The sequence below is a fragment of the Muntiacus reevesi genome, chromosome 18 (genome assembly GCF_963930625.1).
Source record: "Muntiacus reevesi chromosome 18, mMunRee1.1, whole genome shotgun sequence".
NCBI classification, from domain to species: domain Eukaryota; kingdom Metazoa; phylum Chordata; class Mammalia; order Artiodactyla; family Cervidae; genus Muntiacus; species Muntiacus reevesi.
The window spans coordinates 54,059,168-54,077,399 of record NC_089266.1 but is presented as its reverse complement, the minus strand read 5'-3'; the positions used below and the strand labels follow the sequence as shown (position 1 = coordinate 54,077,399).

Here is an 18,232-nt window from a genome sequence, read left to right as displayed (position 1 = left end):
AGCTGTGACCCACTTCCCACAAGAAATGTCCCTTGGCTACAAGACCAGGGTGTGGACCTAGCACTAACTTATGGCCATATTCCCACAGCTGGTCTTGGACAAATAATCTCTTTACCAAAAAAGATGTGGAAAACTGCTGGGTGTTCGTGTTTTCATCCATCCAACTATTCTAAGAAGAGTGAATTTTCTGATGCTAGAGTCACAAAGATAAACAAGGGAGAAATTTTCTGCTTCTCTTCTTCTAGGAAACGAAAACAGACACCAATGGAAAGTAGGTTTAACACCAGTATTTATTAGAGCAGAAAAGGAGAGAGGGAAAAAAAGCAATGACCAAAACCCCCGCAGCCTGAGTGGTGTGTTTCACTGGGCTGAACAAGGCTTTCCCACTAACCTCTCTCCTTCTCTAGAGGTCCCAGCTCCACCAGCCCCAGGAAAGATTCCCCTTCTACTTACCCTTCAAACTGGTAGGAAGGGACCATTGAAAGGGAGGGAGGGAAGATCTACAGTTTAAGGGATTGGTTTTAATGAGCTGTTCAGGTTAGTAAAGTGAAGCAGCATAAATATTTGCCGTTAGTCCCCAACACAATCTTGCTGTGCCAACAATTCACAAGCCCTGGAGATCTCCACTCCACAACTGGAAAAAAAAATGAAAGGAGCCCCATCTTGTTTCAATAGTATCCAGGCCTTTGCTCATCAAGACACCTGCTGGAAAAGAACAAGAAGATAATGTTATGATGATAATGATGATGGTAAAGAATGTGGTACGTATATACAATGGAATATTACTCAGCCACTAAAAAGATGAAATAATGCCATTTTCAGCAACATGGATCGACCTAGAGATTGTCATACAAAGTGAAGTAAGTCAGACAGAGAAAGACAAATATCATATGCTATCCCTTATATGAAGAATCTAAAAGGAAATTATACAAATGAACTTGTTTACAAAACAGAAATAGAGTCACAGGTTTAGAGAAGGAAATTATGGTTACCAGGGGGGGAAGATGTAGGGAAAGAATAGTCAGGGGGTTTTGGCTCCACAGGTACACACTGCTGCGTTTAAAATGGATAACCAACAAGGACCTATTGTATAGCACAGGGAACTCTGCTCAACATTACTGAGCGGCCTGGATAGGAGGGGAGTTTGGGAAGGAAAGAATACATGTATATATATGGCTGAGACCCTTTGCTATCCACCTGAAACTATCACAACATTGTTAACTGGCTGTACTCCAATATAAAATTAAAAGGTTTTTAAAAAAAATTTTTTTAAAGAAAATAATGTCAATGTGATGATGTGTTGATAAAGAAGAAAAAGTGGGGAGGAGGAGGGCAGGGGAAACAGCTACCAAATTGTCACTTCCTGAACACTTCCTAGCATGTGCCGGGCAGGACTGTTTTCCATGCCTGACTTTTTTAATGCTCTGAGTAGCCATATGAGGGGCAACCCTTACGCGTTACAAATGAGGAAGCTGAGAGAGAAGTGAGGAATATTTTTTTCCGAAGTGGAGTCACAGTCAGAATGCTATACCCACCCCGGCCCCAGCCGCTTCCTGGTCTTCTGAAGTGAGGCCCCCGTGGAATCTTCTGTTTTGCAGGAGCCAGCCCACCACCACCGGAGGCGAGGCTGCTGCCTGAGGCTCGCCAACCTGGAAGCCTCTCCTTTCACCTGGCCTGCCCTGAAGGTGACAACGGACCCTGCTCGTGGAGTCAGTCACGACGTGCCTGGCTCTGTACACATCATCACCACCCCAACTCAGAGGCTCAGAGAGGGTAGGGGACTTGTCCAGGGTCACAGAGCAGAAACCCAAGAGTGCCAAACCCAAGCCCACCAGGTTCCAGGGTCTGAGGGCTTATGTACTCCGCAAGCAAAGGCTTCTGATGCTGGAGGACAAAGGTCTTAGGTGCCAGGGGAGGAACAAGTGCTGGCAGAGGAAGGAACCAGCTCAGAGCCTGGAGGAACTAAAGCTGGATGTTAGCAGAGCCCCTAGACCTCAAACACAGAACTCCTGTTCCATTCCCAGGAGAGGCTCCTCTCACTGTTCAGGAGGACCGTGCCCCATCTACCCCCAAAACACACACACACAGGTCCCAGCAGCACAGCCTGCAGAAGGCGTGCAGGACCTGGGGCTGTCAGAAGACAGCCATATCAGCCACGGGCTGGCATGCGTTAGTTGCCTAATCACACTCAGTTAAATCCCCTATAAAACAGGATTAAGGACTTCCCTGGTGGTCCAGGGGATAAGACCCCCCTGCCAGTGCAGGGGACACGGGTTTAACAAACGGCCGGGAAGATTTCACACTCTGCAGAGCCAGTAAGCCCATGTGCCACAACCACCGAACCCATGCTCTAGAGCCCAGAAGCCATAGCTACTCAGCCTGAGTACCGCCACTCCTGAAGCCCGTGTGCCTAGTACCTGTGCTCCGCAACAAGAGAAGCCTCTGCAGTGAGAAGCCCGCCCACCGGAACGAATAGACCCTGCTCGTTGCAACTAGAGAAAGCCTGAATGTCGCAGCAAAGACCCAACACAACCAAAACTAAGAAAGGAAAAAAAAAAAAAAACCCAGGATTAAAACTCATGCCCTGCAATGACCCAAGGATGTTCAGAGGACCAAATGAGAGGTTTTGTATAACAGCACCCTGAAAATTACAAAGAGCAGTCCTCTGAAGGGGGTGTTCACGTGTCCACTCACAATGGCACAGAATGAACAAGAAGGGAACAAGACGTCTGTTAATCACAGCTGATCGAGTGTCAAGTTGTGTATTCTGTCCTGCTTACTCCATCCACGTGACAGAGGAGAAATGAAACTCACCCAGCTTCACTTCTGAAGGGGTTTTGCTGTGTTATCTGGCAAGAATTGGAAGGGAGCGAGGACATGGACATGGATGGACAGTGAGGGAACCTGCAGCAGCCCCTCGCAGGAACAGAGGTGCAGGGCTCAGGTGTCCCGAGAAGGCTGAGCCGTCCAGCTCAGGGGCACTGAAACGGCAGAGCCGAGGGAGGAGGGCAGACTGGGCTGGCTGGGCAGGGGCCCAGACTGGAAGGTGCGGAGGCAGTAAAGAAGGCGCTGGCAGTCTAGTGGTTAGGACTCGGTGTTCCCACCCCTGGGACCTGGGTGTGATCCTTGGTCAGGGAACTAAGATGGAGCAAAAAAATAAGTTTCTGATCCTGGTGACAGTGGTGACCTTGTGATGTCACCCGTCAAGCCCATGGATGTTGACGCCCCCCTGGAAAGACCCAAGTCTCAACAAGCCACACTTCTCGTTTTGTATCCCAGATGGACTCTTTCTGGGTGGCAAACGAGGTCTCACCCCTCCCCTGTTTGAGGTCTCACCCCTCCCCTGTTTGGGGTCTCACCCCTCCCCTGTTTGGGATCTCACCCCTCCCCAGTTTGGGGTCTCACCCCTCCCCTGTGTGGGGTCTCACCACTCCCCTGTTTGGGATCTCACACCTCCCCTGTTTGGGATCTCACCCCTCCCCTGTTTGGGGTCTCACCCCTCCCCTGTTTGGGGTCTCCAGGTGGCTCAGCAGGAGTCAGGCCCCCTGCGTGTCCCCAGTGAGCCTCTCCACCTGGTCCCCACCCTCCTCCCACACCTCGACCCTCCCACCCTCCAACCCGTAACTAGCTGACCTGCTGGTACCTGCAGCGTCATGTTCTCAAAGGCCCCCGGAGTCCTGCCTGCATTGCTCACTGCTGTCTCCCTGAAACAGAAGGCCTGGGAGAGGGAACATACCAGAGGCTGGTCCCGAGCCTCTTAGATGGGATGGACCAGGTTCCTGTCGCAGTGGGGTTTGCAGTGTGGGTTCAGCCAGTGCTCCAGGAACTGCTCCTCGGCACGGTGTTCCAGGAGGAGCAGATGGTGCATGTACTCCTGTAAAACAAACACACACTTCAGAGAGAAGCTTTTATCCATGGTGACGGCCAAGCCGCCCCTGCGCGGGGTACAACTATGCTTCGGAGATAACGGCAGCACAGCCAGGGAGGAGAAAGCGCCAGCAACCGTAAGTGCTGAAAGGGGGTGTGTCCGTGGGGGCTCATAGACACTGATGATGGAGAGTTACATGGAACAACCACTTTGGAAAACAACCTTTTGCCTAGAATCCTGAAATGCCACTCTTTTTTATACCCTAGAGCAACGATTCTCAAATTTCATCAGTCATCAGAAGCCCCCTAGAGGGCATGTTAAAACCTACAGATTGGGACCTCTCTAGTGGTCCAGTGGCTATGACTCCACGCTCCCAGTGCAGGGGTCTCCATCCCGGGTCAGGGAACTAGATCGCACGTGCTACCACTGAAACATATCCCACATACTGCTACTAAAGCCAAAATAAATAAATAAAAATAAAATTTTTAAAACCTACAGATTTCTGGGCCCCACCCGCAGAGTTTCTGATTCAGTGAGTCTGGGATGAAAGTGAAGTCGCTCAGTCGTGTCCGACTCTTTTCAACCCCATGGACTGTAGCCTACCAGGCTCCTCAGTCCATGGAATTTTCCAGGCAAGAGTATTGGAGTGGGTTGCCATTTCCTTCTCCAGGGGATCTTCCCAACCCAGGGATCAAACCCAGGTCTCCCACACTGCAGGCAGACGCTTTACCATCTGAGCCACCAGGGAAGCATTTCTAACAAGTATCCAGTTGTGACTGTCACCGGTCACTTTGAGAACAAGAAAGATAAGAATGTTTACAGTAGCAATATATTTGTAGCAGAAAAATACTGGAAATGTGGGAACATTTCAAATATCCATTGATAGGAGGATGGGTAAATAAATTATGGTAGGGTCACAAAGTAGAATATTACATAGCAGTGAAAATGTAATTATAATAACATACAAAAACATAGATGAGTCTTAGAAATAGCATGAGTGAAAAGAGCAACTCCAAGAAGACAATGTTTATAGTGTGACATCATTTTAATCAAGCTGAAAGCATGCATAACTTAATAATATACTAGTTATGGCAGCACACATTTGTGATAAAATCATCTTTTTCAAAAGGTAAAAGATAAATATAAGAAAGTTGGAGCTGATATACTATTATCAAACAAAATAAGTTTTAAAGCCAAAAAAAAAAAATGTTACTGGGGATCTAGGGGCATTTTGTGAAAACAGCCTGGCAACTTCTTAACACAGAGTTAGTATACAAGCAAGCAATGGGAAAAATGAAAGGATATGTTCACACAGAAGTGTGTCCACAGATTTTCACAGCAGCATTGTTCATCACAGTCAAAAAGTAGAAACAACCCAAATGTCCATCAACTGATGAATGGATAAATAAAATATAACATATCCGCATACAATGGAAGTACTATAAGGCCATTAGAAGGAATGACGCATGCTGCAAGCTGGATGAACCTCAAAAATACTCTGTTAAGTTTAAAAAGCCAGTCACAAAGGACCACATGTAGTGTGGATTCATCTCCATGAAATGTGACTGGCTCTGCGTGTTGGCTGGTTGTTCGATGCTGCCCGTCTCTGTGACCAGCATCACCCTACGTGACTGGTGAGGCAGAGCTTCAGCGTGCTCCTGGATCTCCTCCTCTGCCCTACCCTCCAACCCCACCAGCCAGTCAAGCCCCAGGTCTAGGAGGTGCTCCCAGATCCCGCCCCCATCGCCTCTGCGCAGCCGCAGTCCCCGGCCCTCCTGAGCGGTCCCCGCCCCGGCATCTGGGGAGCTCTCCCTGCCTCTTACCTCACCTTCTTCCTCTCTGCTCAACTCCAGGGGGAGGGCCTGGGGAGGCAGCGGGGACTCTGCTTTTCACTTCTTTGTTTTTTCTTTCTCTTTTCTTTTTAATAGACATTTTTTCAGAGAAGTTTTAGTTTCACAGGAAAATGAAGCAAAAAATACAGTGATTTCCCATATACCCCACAGATGCACAACCTCCCCTATTATCAAAACCTGCCACAGAGAGGTGCATCTGTTACAAGAGATGAACCTACATCAACACTGTGTCATCACCCAGAGTTTATGCTGGGGTCACTCTTGGTGTTGTACATTCTGTGGGTTTAGACACATGCATAATGACACATATCCATCATTAGACTGTCATACAGAATACTTTCATTGCCCTATAATTCTTTCATGTTGTGCCTGTTCATCCCTCCCTCCCCTCTAACCCCTGGCAAAAATCGATATTTCTACTGTCTCATAGGTTTACCTTAGAAGTAGAAAAACATCTACTTCTGCTTCTTTAACTACAGTAAAGCCTTTGACTGTGTGGATCATAAATAACAAATGGTGTAAAATTCTTAAAGAGATGGCATTATCAGGTTACCTTACCTGCCTCCTGAGAAATCTGTGTGCAGGTCAAGAAGCAACAGTTAGAACCAGACATAAAACAACTGACTGGTTCAAAATTGGGAAAGGAGTATGTCAAGGCTGTATATTGTCACCCCGCCTATTTAACTTATATGCAGAGTACATCATGAGATACGCTGGGCTGGAAGAAGCACAGGCTGGAATCAAGATTGCCGGGAGAAATATCAATAACCTCAGATATGCAGATGACACCACCCTTATGGCAGAAAGTGAAGAGGAACTAAAGAGGCTCTTGATGAAAGTGAAAGAGGAGAGTGAAAACGTTGACTTAAAACTCAACATTCAGAAAACTAAGATCATGGGGTTGGGTCCCATTACTTCATGGCAGATAGATGGGGAAACAATGGAAACAGTGACAAACTTTTTTCTCTTGGGCTTCAAAATCACTGCAGATGGTGACTTCAGTCATGAAATTAAAAGACGCTTGCTCCCTGGAAGAAATGCTATGACCAACCTAGACAGAATATTCAAAAGCAGAGAATTACTTTGCCAATAAAAGGACATATAGTCAAAGCTATGATTTTTCCAGTAGTTGTGTATGGATGTAAAAGGTGGACCATAAAGAAAGCTGAGTGCCAAAGAATTGATGCTTTGGAAATGTGGTGTTGGAGAAGACTCTTGAAGTCCATTGGACAGCAATGAGATCAAACTAATCAATCCTAAAGGAAATCAATACTGAATATTCATTAGAAGGACTGATACTTAAGCTGAAGCTCCAATACTTTGGCCACCTGATGCGAAGAGTTGACTCATTGGAAAAGACCCTGATGCTGGGAAAGATTAAAGGCAGGAGGAGAAGGGGACGACAGAGGATGAGATGGTTGGATGGCATCACTGACTCGATGGACATGAGTTTGAGCAAGCTGCAGAAGATGGTGAAGGACCAAGAAGCCTGGTGTGCTGTAGTCCATGTGTTTGCAAAGAGTCGGACATGACTGAGCAACTGAGCAACAACAACCACTTTAACAGCAGAAAACAAAGAGGAGCTAAAGAGCCTTTTGATGAAGGTGGAAGAGGATGTGAAAAAGTTGGCTTAAAGCTCAACATTCAAAAACCTAGGATCATGGTATCCAGTCCCATCATTTCATAGCAAATAGACGGGGCAAAAATGGAAACAGTGACAGACTTTATTTTCTTGGGCTCCAAAATCACTGCAGATGGTGACTGCAGCCATGAAATTAAAAGACACTCGCTCCTTGGAAGAGAAGCTATGACAAACCTAGACAGCATATTCAAAAGCAGAGACATCATTTTGCCAAAGGTCCATCTAATCAAGGCTATGGTTTTTCCAGTAGTCATGTATTGATGTGAGAGTTGGACAATAAAGAAAGCTGAGCACTGAAGAATTTATGCTTTTGAACTATGGTGTTGGAGAAGATGCTTGAGAGTCCCTTGGACTGCAAGGAGATCAAACCAGTCAACCTGAAATGAAATCAACCCTGAATATTCATTGGAAGAACTGATACTGAAGCTGAAGGTCCAATATTTTGGCCACCTGATGGGAAGAGCTGACTCATTAGAGAAGACCCGGATGCTGGGAAAGACTGAAGGCAGAAGGAGAAGGGGATGATGAGGATGTCATCACCAACTCGATGGACATGAGTTTGGGCAAATTCTGGGAGATAGTGAAGGACAGAAGTTTGAGCAAATTCTGGGAGATAGTGAAGGACAGGGAAGTCTGGTGTGCTACTGTTCATGGGGTCCCAAAGAGTCAGACACAAGTTAGCAACTAAATAACAACAACATTTACCTTTTCCAGAATATCTTATCATTGGAGTCATACTGTGTGTAGCCTTTCCAGATTAGCATTTTTTACTTAGAAATATGCATTTAAGTTTCCTCCATATTTTTTCATGATTTAATAGCCCATTTCTTTTTAGAGCTCAATAATATTTCATTTTCTACATATACCACAATTTATCCATTTACCTACTGAAGGGCATCTTGGTTGCTTCCAAGTGTTGACAATTATGAATAAACCTGTGATAAACATCTATGTGCATGTCTTTGTATTGAACATAAGTTTACAACTCATTTGAGTAAATACCAAGAAGCATGATTTCTGGGTCATATGTTAAGAGGATGCTTAGTTATGTAAGAAACCACTAGATTGTCTTTGAAAGTGGCTGCACCACTTTGCATTCCCACCAGCAGTGAACGAGAGTCCCTGTTGTCCTACATCCTCGCCAGCATTTAATCACACCAGTGTTCTGGGTTTCGGCCATTCCAACAGGCATACAGTGGTATCTCACTGTTTAATTTGCATTTCCCTGACGCCATATGATACAAGCATCTTTTCCGATGCTTGTTTTTCAATCCATGTTCTTTGGTGAAGTATTTGTTCAGGTCTTTTGCCAAGGTAGGTTTTTAAAATCTGAATAATGAAAATGGCTTTATTGTTTTTTTTTTTTTATCACAGGTGACACATTTTACTGTTTTGAAATTATGTACAAATTAAAAGTTATAAAGAAGAGAGTGAGAAATCCCTGCTGTTGGTTTGGTTTGGTTTTGTCTATCTCTTCATTCTGTTGCAAAGTGACTTTTTAAAAAATGTATATGCAATTGCTTCCTCTCTTAAAATACTTGAATGGCTTCCACTGGGCTAAGGAAAATTCCTTGAGGTGGTTTGCAGGGTTGCTGGGGATCCTTCCTCACCCTCTTCCTGAGCCTCTTCTATCACCATCACCCCACGCAAGCTTTGTGCTCCATCTTCCCCTGGGTGGGCTGTGCTTGCTCTGCTCTCTGATTTTAGGCTATTCTCTCTGCCCAGAACACCCTGTGCCTTCTGTCTTTCCTCAGTTTAGTTCAGTCTCTCAGTCGTGTCTGACTCTCTGTGACCCCATGGACTGCAGCACACCAGGCCTCCCTGTCCATCACCTACTCCCAGAGTTTATTCAAACTCATGTCTGCCACGTCGGTGATGCCATCCAACCGTCTCATCCTCTGTTGTCCCCTTCTCCTCCTGCCTTCAGTCTTTCCCAGCATCAGGGTCTTTTCCAATGAGTCAACTCTTCACATGAGGTAGCCAAAATATTGGAGTTTCAGCGTCAGCATCAGTCCTTCCAATGAATATTCAGGACTGATTTCCTTTAGGATGGACTGGTTGGATCTCCAAGAGTCTTCTCCAACACCACAGTTCAAAAGCAATAATTCTTCGGCGCTCAGCTTTCTTTATAGTCCAACTCTCTATCTCATCCCGATCTGATTTTTCAGCCCTCAGCTTAGATGTTACTTCCTCCAGGCAGCTTCTTAGGTTCTCTGTGGCACTGCAGCTCTCTGGACTGCCCCCAGCACAGGTCACTCAGCTTAGCAGTGACCTCTCCCTGAGAGTGGGGATTTAATTGGCCTCATCAGACTTTTTAGTGGAGGTGCTGTGTATGTTGGCTCATGTGTTGGCACATGGACTTGATGTTTCCTTTTGAAAGAGAGAGAACTGACTTTCAATTTGATGGATATATGTTGTCAACATTGCCCTGAAATAAGGCTTGGTGCTGAAATTATGGGATGGGAATCACTGCAAAGTATGCATGAAACAGTCCATATGAGCACATATAGATAGCCCAACGCTGCAGGCCATTAAATCAGAGAAGTGGCATTTCGCCTTATACACATAGGTGGTAATATCTGTAGAAGATAATTTTGGCAGGTACAGATCTAAAAATCCTAAATCATGAAAACCCTCCAATGGCATTGATAAAGCTTTAACAGACAATTCAGTTTAGAACTGTGAGTTTTTAAGTTTCAAGAAAATCTTCTAGGAAGTCTATATCCTATTTTAGATATAATTTTTTTTAATTTAATGACTGTGCAAAGGAATGAATTACGAGGTGTCCAATTTTCCTGTAATGTTTTTCCTTTCCCCCAGGACTCAGGCAGTGTGAAATTGTTTTGATTATGTTATTGCTTTCATTTAAATCATCAAGATGTACTCTGTGTCCTGGGTGAAGAGTCTCTGGGACAGCCAGGGAGGAGGTGGTTGCTGGGAGGACTCCTTGTGGGACCCAACAAGGACTCCCCAGCAGCTTGCTGGACACGTTTGTGAGTTTGGGGCTCAGCCCTGCCCTGTCTTGCCCTGTCTGCGGAATCTTTGGCCAGAGGAATAGTCACTGGGAGGAACAGGAAGGCATCGTGAGTCTTGCAAATGAGGAACAAGGACTTTTCAGCACACAGCTTTACTTATTCAGCTGTTCTGTATGACAGCTCCCTGAAGGAAACCCACATTGCTGTCCAGTTGCCTGCCTGTTGGCCAGGCATGTGGTGGAGGGGCTAAGAGAGTCAGGCCTGGGTCTGGACCAAGGGCTAGTTCCAATCAAGACCTTACCACGACCGCTGCTTTCCATATCAGTCACTAAGTCGTGTCCAACTCTTCTGCAAACCCATGGACTGTAGCCCACCAGGTTCTTCTGTCCTTGGGATTTCCCAGGCAAGAATACTAGAGTGAGTTGCCATTTCCTTCTCCAGGGGATCGCCAGACCCAGGAATCAAACCTGCATTTCCTGTATTAGCAGGCAATTTACCATTTTACCATTTACCAATTTACCATTCAGCCACCACATGTCCAGCCTCGATTTGCCCATCTGCAATGAGGTTGCACTGGCACTTACTTTACTGCGTTTTCCAGGATTAAACAAAATGATACGAATGAAGCTCTGTGCCAAATACGTCATCTGCATTTTCCTTTCTAAACCCATTCTCAAGACTTCCCTGGCCGTCCAGGGGTTAACGCTCTTGATTCCAATGCAGGGGGTGCAGTGTCCATCCGTGATCAGAGAACTAAGATCTCTCATGTTGCACAGTGCGACCATAAATAAATAAATAAACCCATTCTCTCCCTTCCTTCTCCTGGCCCTTGGCACTAACAGGCTGACCTAGATGAACTGCAGCACAGACGCTTCTGTCCTGCAGCTCCCAGTTGGGTTTGGAGGAGGAGGTGCCAACAGAGGGCTGGAGGCAGGAGGCGAAAGGTGGGGTCCATACGGACTCCCCCTGTGCCTCCCGAGGACTCCCGGCAGGTCATCTGCATTGCTCCCCTGACGACCCAGCTTCTAGAGGTCTGCCCCTCCGGGTCTGGGAACCACACTCTTCCCTTCCACCCTCCTGCCTCGGGAGCCTCAGCTCTGCAGTCTTTATCATTTCTTGTCAGTTCCCCTTCATCCTGCCACACCTTTGTAAAAAACCCTTGACTAAGCCCTCAGTTAATTTTGGTTGCTATTTGATATGAAGACCTGAGCATGCCCTGAAGTTGTGGCTAGAGCATCTCTCCCAGGAACTGGTCCACAGGAAACTTTCAATAAATGTTTGTTGAATAAAAGGCTAAAGGCGCGGTCCTCAGAGCATGATCTGTGCTCCCCTCGGGGGTCCACGATGGCAAAACGACTTTTTGAACAATATTAAGGCATTGGCCTTCTCACTGTGCACGTGCATGTGTGCTCAGCCACTCCGTCATGTCCAACTCTTTGTGACCCCATGGACTGTAGCCCACCAGGCTCCTCTGTCCATGGCATTTTCCAAATAAGAATACGGAAGTGGGTTGCCATTTCCTACTCCAGGGGATCTTTCCGACCGAGGGATCAAACCCACGTCTCCCTCATCTCCTGCATTGGCAGGCGAATTCTTTACCACTGAGCCACTTGGGAAGCTCCCTCACTGTGGGTGAAACTGACGCCTCTGCAGACAAAGGCACCAGCGATCCTGGTGGTCACAGTGTCGTCCACCACACACTCACAGCTAAAATAAATAATAAAAGTAAAGCACTCTTAGCATGCCAGTATCACGGAAGCACGCCCTGGAGAAGCCGTGGGAAGTGACCAACAGGAAGTACGCAAGCAGCACTTCCGCCGCCCGACAAAGCGCAACCATTTTCTCAAGAGAAGGCACCGGGGGACTGGAGGTGTCAAGGGTTGACTAGGTGTGTTTCATGTGCCTGTTTGGCAGGCGTCTTTCCAAAAACTAATGCACTGAGCTTGTCACTTCCAGGAGAACAACTGACAGCGCTTGTTACTAAATGGTGAAATCTGAGCTTTCAAGGGGAAGTTAGAACTTTGGGAAACTTACATTTGCAACCATGAATCTGAGTGCTTCCAAAAAGACTTTTCCAATGAGATTGGTGGTGATACAAAAGAATGTCACCACTGAAAAACAGCATTTTTGCACCTCTTTTAATTATATGCTCATTGGCATCCTTACTCATTTAATCCTTGTCCCTCTCAGCCAAATACCTGTCTGGCTTTTTGACGAGTGACCAAGACATACCTAGTATATGACTTACTTCTTGACACATAGTGGACCTCAGTAAAACACACAGGAGAAATGTACAAACAAGGGAATGAGTAAGTGAAATGACTGTTCTTTCTCCATAATCTCACTAACTACTCTTTGGGAGGTTCTTGGGTATCTGTGTCAATCTGCCCATTATAATGGCCCAGGTCAAATGAACATAAAAAGCATCCAAGAGTGAAATATATATATATATTTCACACTTCTAAATAGAGGCTGAAATCATTGTTGAAGAAAAACAATACAGACACACACATAGAGAGAGAAAGAAACAAGCTCTGGTTTCCATGACATTTCACTATTTATTTAAAATGTTAGGGAAATGAATATGCCACAAAGGCCTAAAAGCAATCATTAGTCAAAGATGAAAAGCCAAACTGAAAATCTGCTGAAAACCACAAATTCAACAATTGTGTTGGCTAGGTTAGAAATGGCCCAGCACTAATGATAATCTCAAATGTTCCTGGATCAAGAAAGAAGGGGTAGATGGAAAATAAGTTTTCATTTTTTTTTTTAATTTCTTTCTTCACGGGGAAAAAAAATTAAAGCAAACAAAAACCACTATCTGTTTTCCATGTCCAATGCCAACCGTAATGGTTTAAGCAAATAATTTCTCAGTAATTAGAGCAGAAATTGGAAGAGGTCCTTTATAATGGCACAGGAGAGGTGTGATAATGAAATTAAAAACCCACTGGAACCTGAGCTTAGCTGAGAATCATAAACTAGACAGTTAATCTATCAAGGTGGGATCTTTTTCCAAGAAGGCAAACTTCTTCCCATGACATTTGCATGGAATTAAAGATCCATTGACATTTGGATGAAGTATTTTGCTCATTAGTAAAAGCAAGGTAATCATACAGTCAGAACTTAACTACTCAGGGCCACCAGAAAGCTCAGTCCTAAAAGAAGGCAAATCATTTATGCACACAATTTGCCTCTCGGTCGCTCTGCACTGGTTTTTGAGATCACAAGGCGCGAAGGGGTAACGGAGTCACTACATACATCTGTCAAGGCGCCAAATAAGAAAGCATATTTTACAAAGACTATTTACAATAAAGCTAATATGATTTATACTTGCCCAACAAGAACATTCCTTAAGGAACACAGGCCAAAATGGAAAGCATATTCCCAGGGCACACAAGTGCTTACGAATACAATCAAAAAGGACATAATTTTAGCTCAGATGTCATCTTTTTAGAGAATTTCCATGGTTCACCCCAGCAGTTGGCAATAATTTCTTCCCTAAAATTTGGAATGACTAAGAGAAATTTAATGAATTTAAGCAAGGCCATGGGGAAGATGTCTTTGAAATAACCTCCAGGTTCTATGGTAGAGTTACATCCTACAACATTTCTCCCCTGGAGAGAAGCAGAGAGAGGAAAGGAAATAAGTATCATGAGCATTTAGTAAATGTCAAACTCTGCTTGGTGCTGGGGGCCCAGAAGTGAAACAAATAGTCCATCTGCTCAAGCAGTTTAGAGCAGTCTAGTAAGAAATAGAGGTTGGTTGTTTTTTGTTTTTTTAAGTCAGAAATAGCAAGTTTATGCTGCGAGTGCTAGGCCAGAGGGATGCTTTAATTCATGGTGGGAGGATGGGGACATCAGGAAATCCTCTTTAAAAAGGCATCATTTCAGGTGAATCTCTGCAAATGAGTAGAGTTAATCAGGTAGGCAAAAGCAGAAGAAACAAGTACACAAGATAACCTGCTCCTCCTCCTAGGTTTCCAGGGCCATTGAATAGCACCCACGCGTCCACACAGATACCCGCGAGTCAGTTTTGATCCCTCATCTTCCCTGACTGCATCCACTCCTCCCGCCCCAGAAATGGCCAACTGACCTACAATTTAAGATACCATAATCATGCTCCCCTTGTATTTTACCTTAAAACCTCCACTAAAACACTCTTGGAGGACAAGAACATGAATTATCTTTTAAAACTTTTAGAAAGCAATGTGGAAATATATACTAAAAGCTTTAAAAATATTCATATACTTGGACCCAGTCATTTATTTTCTGGCAATATGTCCTTAGCAACTAATTCAAAATGTTAAAAATAGTATAAGAACAAACTTTTAGACTGTTGTTTATCATAGAAAAAACAGTGGAAGAAGGAGCCCTTCTACACTGTAGGTGGCCATGTAAACTGGTATCACCAGTATGGAGAACAATATAGAGGTTCCTTGAAAAACTAAAATAGAGCTACCAGCATATGACCCAGCAATCCCACTCCTGAGCACATGTCTGGAGAAAACCATAATTATAAAAGATATATCCACCCTGTGGTTCATTTATAATAACCAAGACATGGAAGCAACCTAAATGTTCGACAGATGAATGGATAAAGAAGAGGTAGTACATGTGTATAATGCAATATTACTCAGCCATAAAAAGGAATGAAATAATGCCATTTGCAGCAACATGGATGGGCCTAGAGATTATCATACTAAGTGAAGTAGGTCAGACAGAGGCATATATCATATGATATGGCTTACATGTAGAATCTAAAAAGATAATACAAGTGAACTTATTTACAAAACAGAAATTGATTCACAGACTTTGAAAGCATGCTTATGATTACCAAAGGGGAAAATTCAGGGAGGGATAAATTAGGAACTTGGGATTAGCATATACTTGCTATTATATGTAAAATAGATAATCAACAAGGACCTACTGTGTGGCACAAGGAACTCTACTCAATATTCTGCCATAACCTATATGAGAAAATAAACGGAAAACAAATAGATATATGTATAACTGAATCACTTTGCTGTATACCTGAAACTAATACAACATTGTAAATAGACTATATTCCAATATAAAATAAAAATTAAATTTAAGGCACACTCCTTTTCATTACAGTTAATGAACCTAAAAGCCATGTTACTACAATTGAAACTTTTATTATTTACAGGATTATTACTAAGACATCTCATGGAGAATTTGACTCCAGTGAATTCGAAGTTAGGAGACACTATCAAAGTTTTCTTTGAAAGAAAAACTTGAAGAAGCACAACCTACTCTGATTATCCCACCATTACCAGAAAAGTTTATAGTGAAAGGAATGGTGGAATGCTTTAACGGTGACGTCACTGAGATAGCCAGGAAGGCATTGCACAAATTTTTGAACCGAGTTGCTGATCATCCAACTCTAACATTTAATGAGGACTTTAAAGTTTTTCCTATTGCACAAGTTTGGGAACTCTCTTCTCGCAAGAAGCAAAGGCCTAGATTACTCAGCAGGATGGGGCAGACAGAGCAGCTGCATTATCAATGAGAGGAGTTAAAAGTCACCCCGAGGAGTCCATGGAAATGAATAACTTTGTTGAAATATTCAGCCAGAAAATGAATTTGATAGATTAAAATATCTCAGAGAATTTGCAAGATAGAAAGGGAATATTTTGATGAAATGAAAGAATATGACCCAATTCCTATTCTGTGGTCAGCATCAGAAGGAGATCTGGCTGATACTCTAAAAGGTGTTGCCAGCTGCATTGACAAATTCTGTACGGCCTCTGAAAACAGATGTCCGGCCTCTCAGAGGCCCTGCTTCCTGTGTATATGAGTATGTGCTTTATAGTGAAATGTTAATGGTGTCATGAAACGAAGAGACCAGATACAGGCAGAATTGGATTCCAAAGTTGAAGCTTTGACCTCCAAAAAGGCAAATACTGATCTGTTTACAGAAGAGACTGGAAAACTGGAAGATAAAGTGAAGTACACTAATAAAACCCTGAAAGCAGATTGGGAAAGATGGAAACTAAACAATGCAAAATGCTATCAAGTCAGCGTTCACCAACATGGCTGAGGAGAACATTCCCTGTGATGGACAGTGAAAGTGAATTACCATTGATCTCCCGATGGTGTCTCGATGTCCTGATGGTGTCTTTCCATTACTTAGTGCCTTGCTACATGGGAATCCTTCCTTACATCACGGACAGATACCCACTTGGAAGAAGCTTCTAAAGATAAACTGCAATTGCATTGACGACTTCTAAGCTATCTTTGGGAAACAGTGTCTGTTAAACAAAGTTATTCTTTCTAGATGGCCTGGGTCCTTTCTAAAATGGATGAAAAGTGTTTCACACTATCTGGAAAACCAACAACTTAAAACTCAGGTGTTTCAGATCATTGATATGAATTTGGATATATATCCAATTTGGATGGGTTTCCTTGATAGCTCAGTTGGTAAAGAATCTGCCTGCAATGCAGGAAACTTCGGTTTGATTTCTGGGTTGGGAAGATCCCCTAGAGAAGGGATAGGTTACCCACTCCAGTATTCTTGGGCTTCCTTTGTGGTTCAGCTGGTGAAGAATCTGCCTGCAATGTGGCAGACCTGGGTTCAATCCCTGGGTTGGGAAGATCCCCTGGAGAAGGGAAAGGCAACCCACTTCAGTATTCTGGCCTGGAGAATTCCATGGACAGTCCATGGGACCGCGGAGTCAGACATGACTGAGTGACTTTCACTTCCACTTCCAACTTGGCTATATTTATATATACATATAAACATATATATATATATACATATTTATGTATACATATAAATATTTAGCTTAGTTTTAAATATGTTCTTAAATTTATTGCCAAAAATTATACATAAAGAAGTCTTCTCTTAAATATTTGTCTGTGGAATATGTCATTTTAAATATATTGTAAAGACTCAGTTTTAGTAAAAAAATTTAATATGAAAAATTAGATTTTAAAAGATAGTGGAAATGATCAAACAAAAGAGGGTAATTTACTATCATTATGGTTATAAAGAGTTATAATAGTATGAAGAAATGTATATATTATAATATTAAGAGAAAAATCACGATACAAAATTGTAGAGAAGAATATGACTATACTTTTTTAAAATACACACAAAAACAACAAAAAGAAATACATCCCCAAAAATGGCAATGCTACCTTTGAGGAGAGAGAATAAGACTACATCTGGTTTTTAACTCTTCTTTTGATTCTTTCTTGGTTTACAAGTTTGCTGTAATAAATACAAATGGCTTAAATTTTATTTGTAATTATACAAGTAGCACATGAACATATTGTTATTGTTTAAAATTCAAATATAAAATATAAAGTTCCCTAGATTATATCCTGCAATCTTAGCCTCCTTAATGAGATGACACAATTAAAAGTCAACTGATCAAAATTCTAGAGCTTTTTCTAGAAATTTACATCCATATAGATGAACCTATGTAAATATATAGTATTATTTTGTGATTGAGAACTATAAGGATAGGACCAATCCAGGGGAGATAGAGAAAGTGACTTTGAGAATGAAGAGGAGGGTACCAGGCAGAAATAATGGAAAACAGCACTGCCAGCAAAGGGAATCATTTGTGAAAAGATGTTGAGACCAAGGAGAGGAAAGCCTCTTTGAAAAACACTGAGAAGTTCCAGGCTGCTTGGAGCATAAATGGATTTGAAAGAACAGCAGGAAATGGGACAAAATGGTGCCTTGCATCTGATCTGTCTCTCAGGCCAAGATACTTGGCTTTTACCCTGTAAGTAGTAAGGAGCCAAAGAGGTTTTTGTTTTGATATATTTTTAAAAGTATTTATTTATTCAACTGCTGTTTTGTAAAAAACAAGAAGAATGAGAGCCAATGTCACAGCTGTCAGGCGCTGTGCTTTGCATGTTTT

General features: G+C 43.3%; 1 protein-coding gene and 1 pseudogene across 2 annotated transcripts in view; one reads left to right on the top strand and one right to left on the bottom strand.

The window, feature by feature from the left end:
* Positions 1–289: 289 nt before the first annotated feature.
* The window catches only part of C18H17orf67 (chromosome 18 C17orf67 homolog), a 30,697-nt gene continuing 12,754 nt past the window's right edge, over positions 290–18,232 (bottom strand). Inside the window, exons 3-4 of one of the 2 annotated variants that reach the window (XM_065910771.1) lie at positions 3,737–3,874; positions 290–705 (exon numbers count right to left, since the gene is read on the bottom strand). In XM_065910771.1, coding sequence (XP_065766843.1) covers positions 3,758–3,874 — 117 coding nt within the window. In that variant the 3' untranslated portion in view covers positions 290–705; positions 3,737–3,757. The remainder of the gene's footprint in view (positions 706–3,736; positions 3,875–18,232) is intronic. The other variant, XM_065910772.1, reaches the window with a different exon arrangement.
* Positions 3,915–16,578, top strand: LOC136149413 (sorting nexin-7-like; annotated as a pseudogene).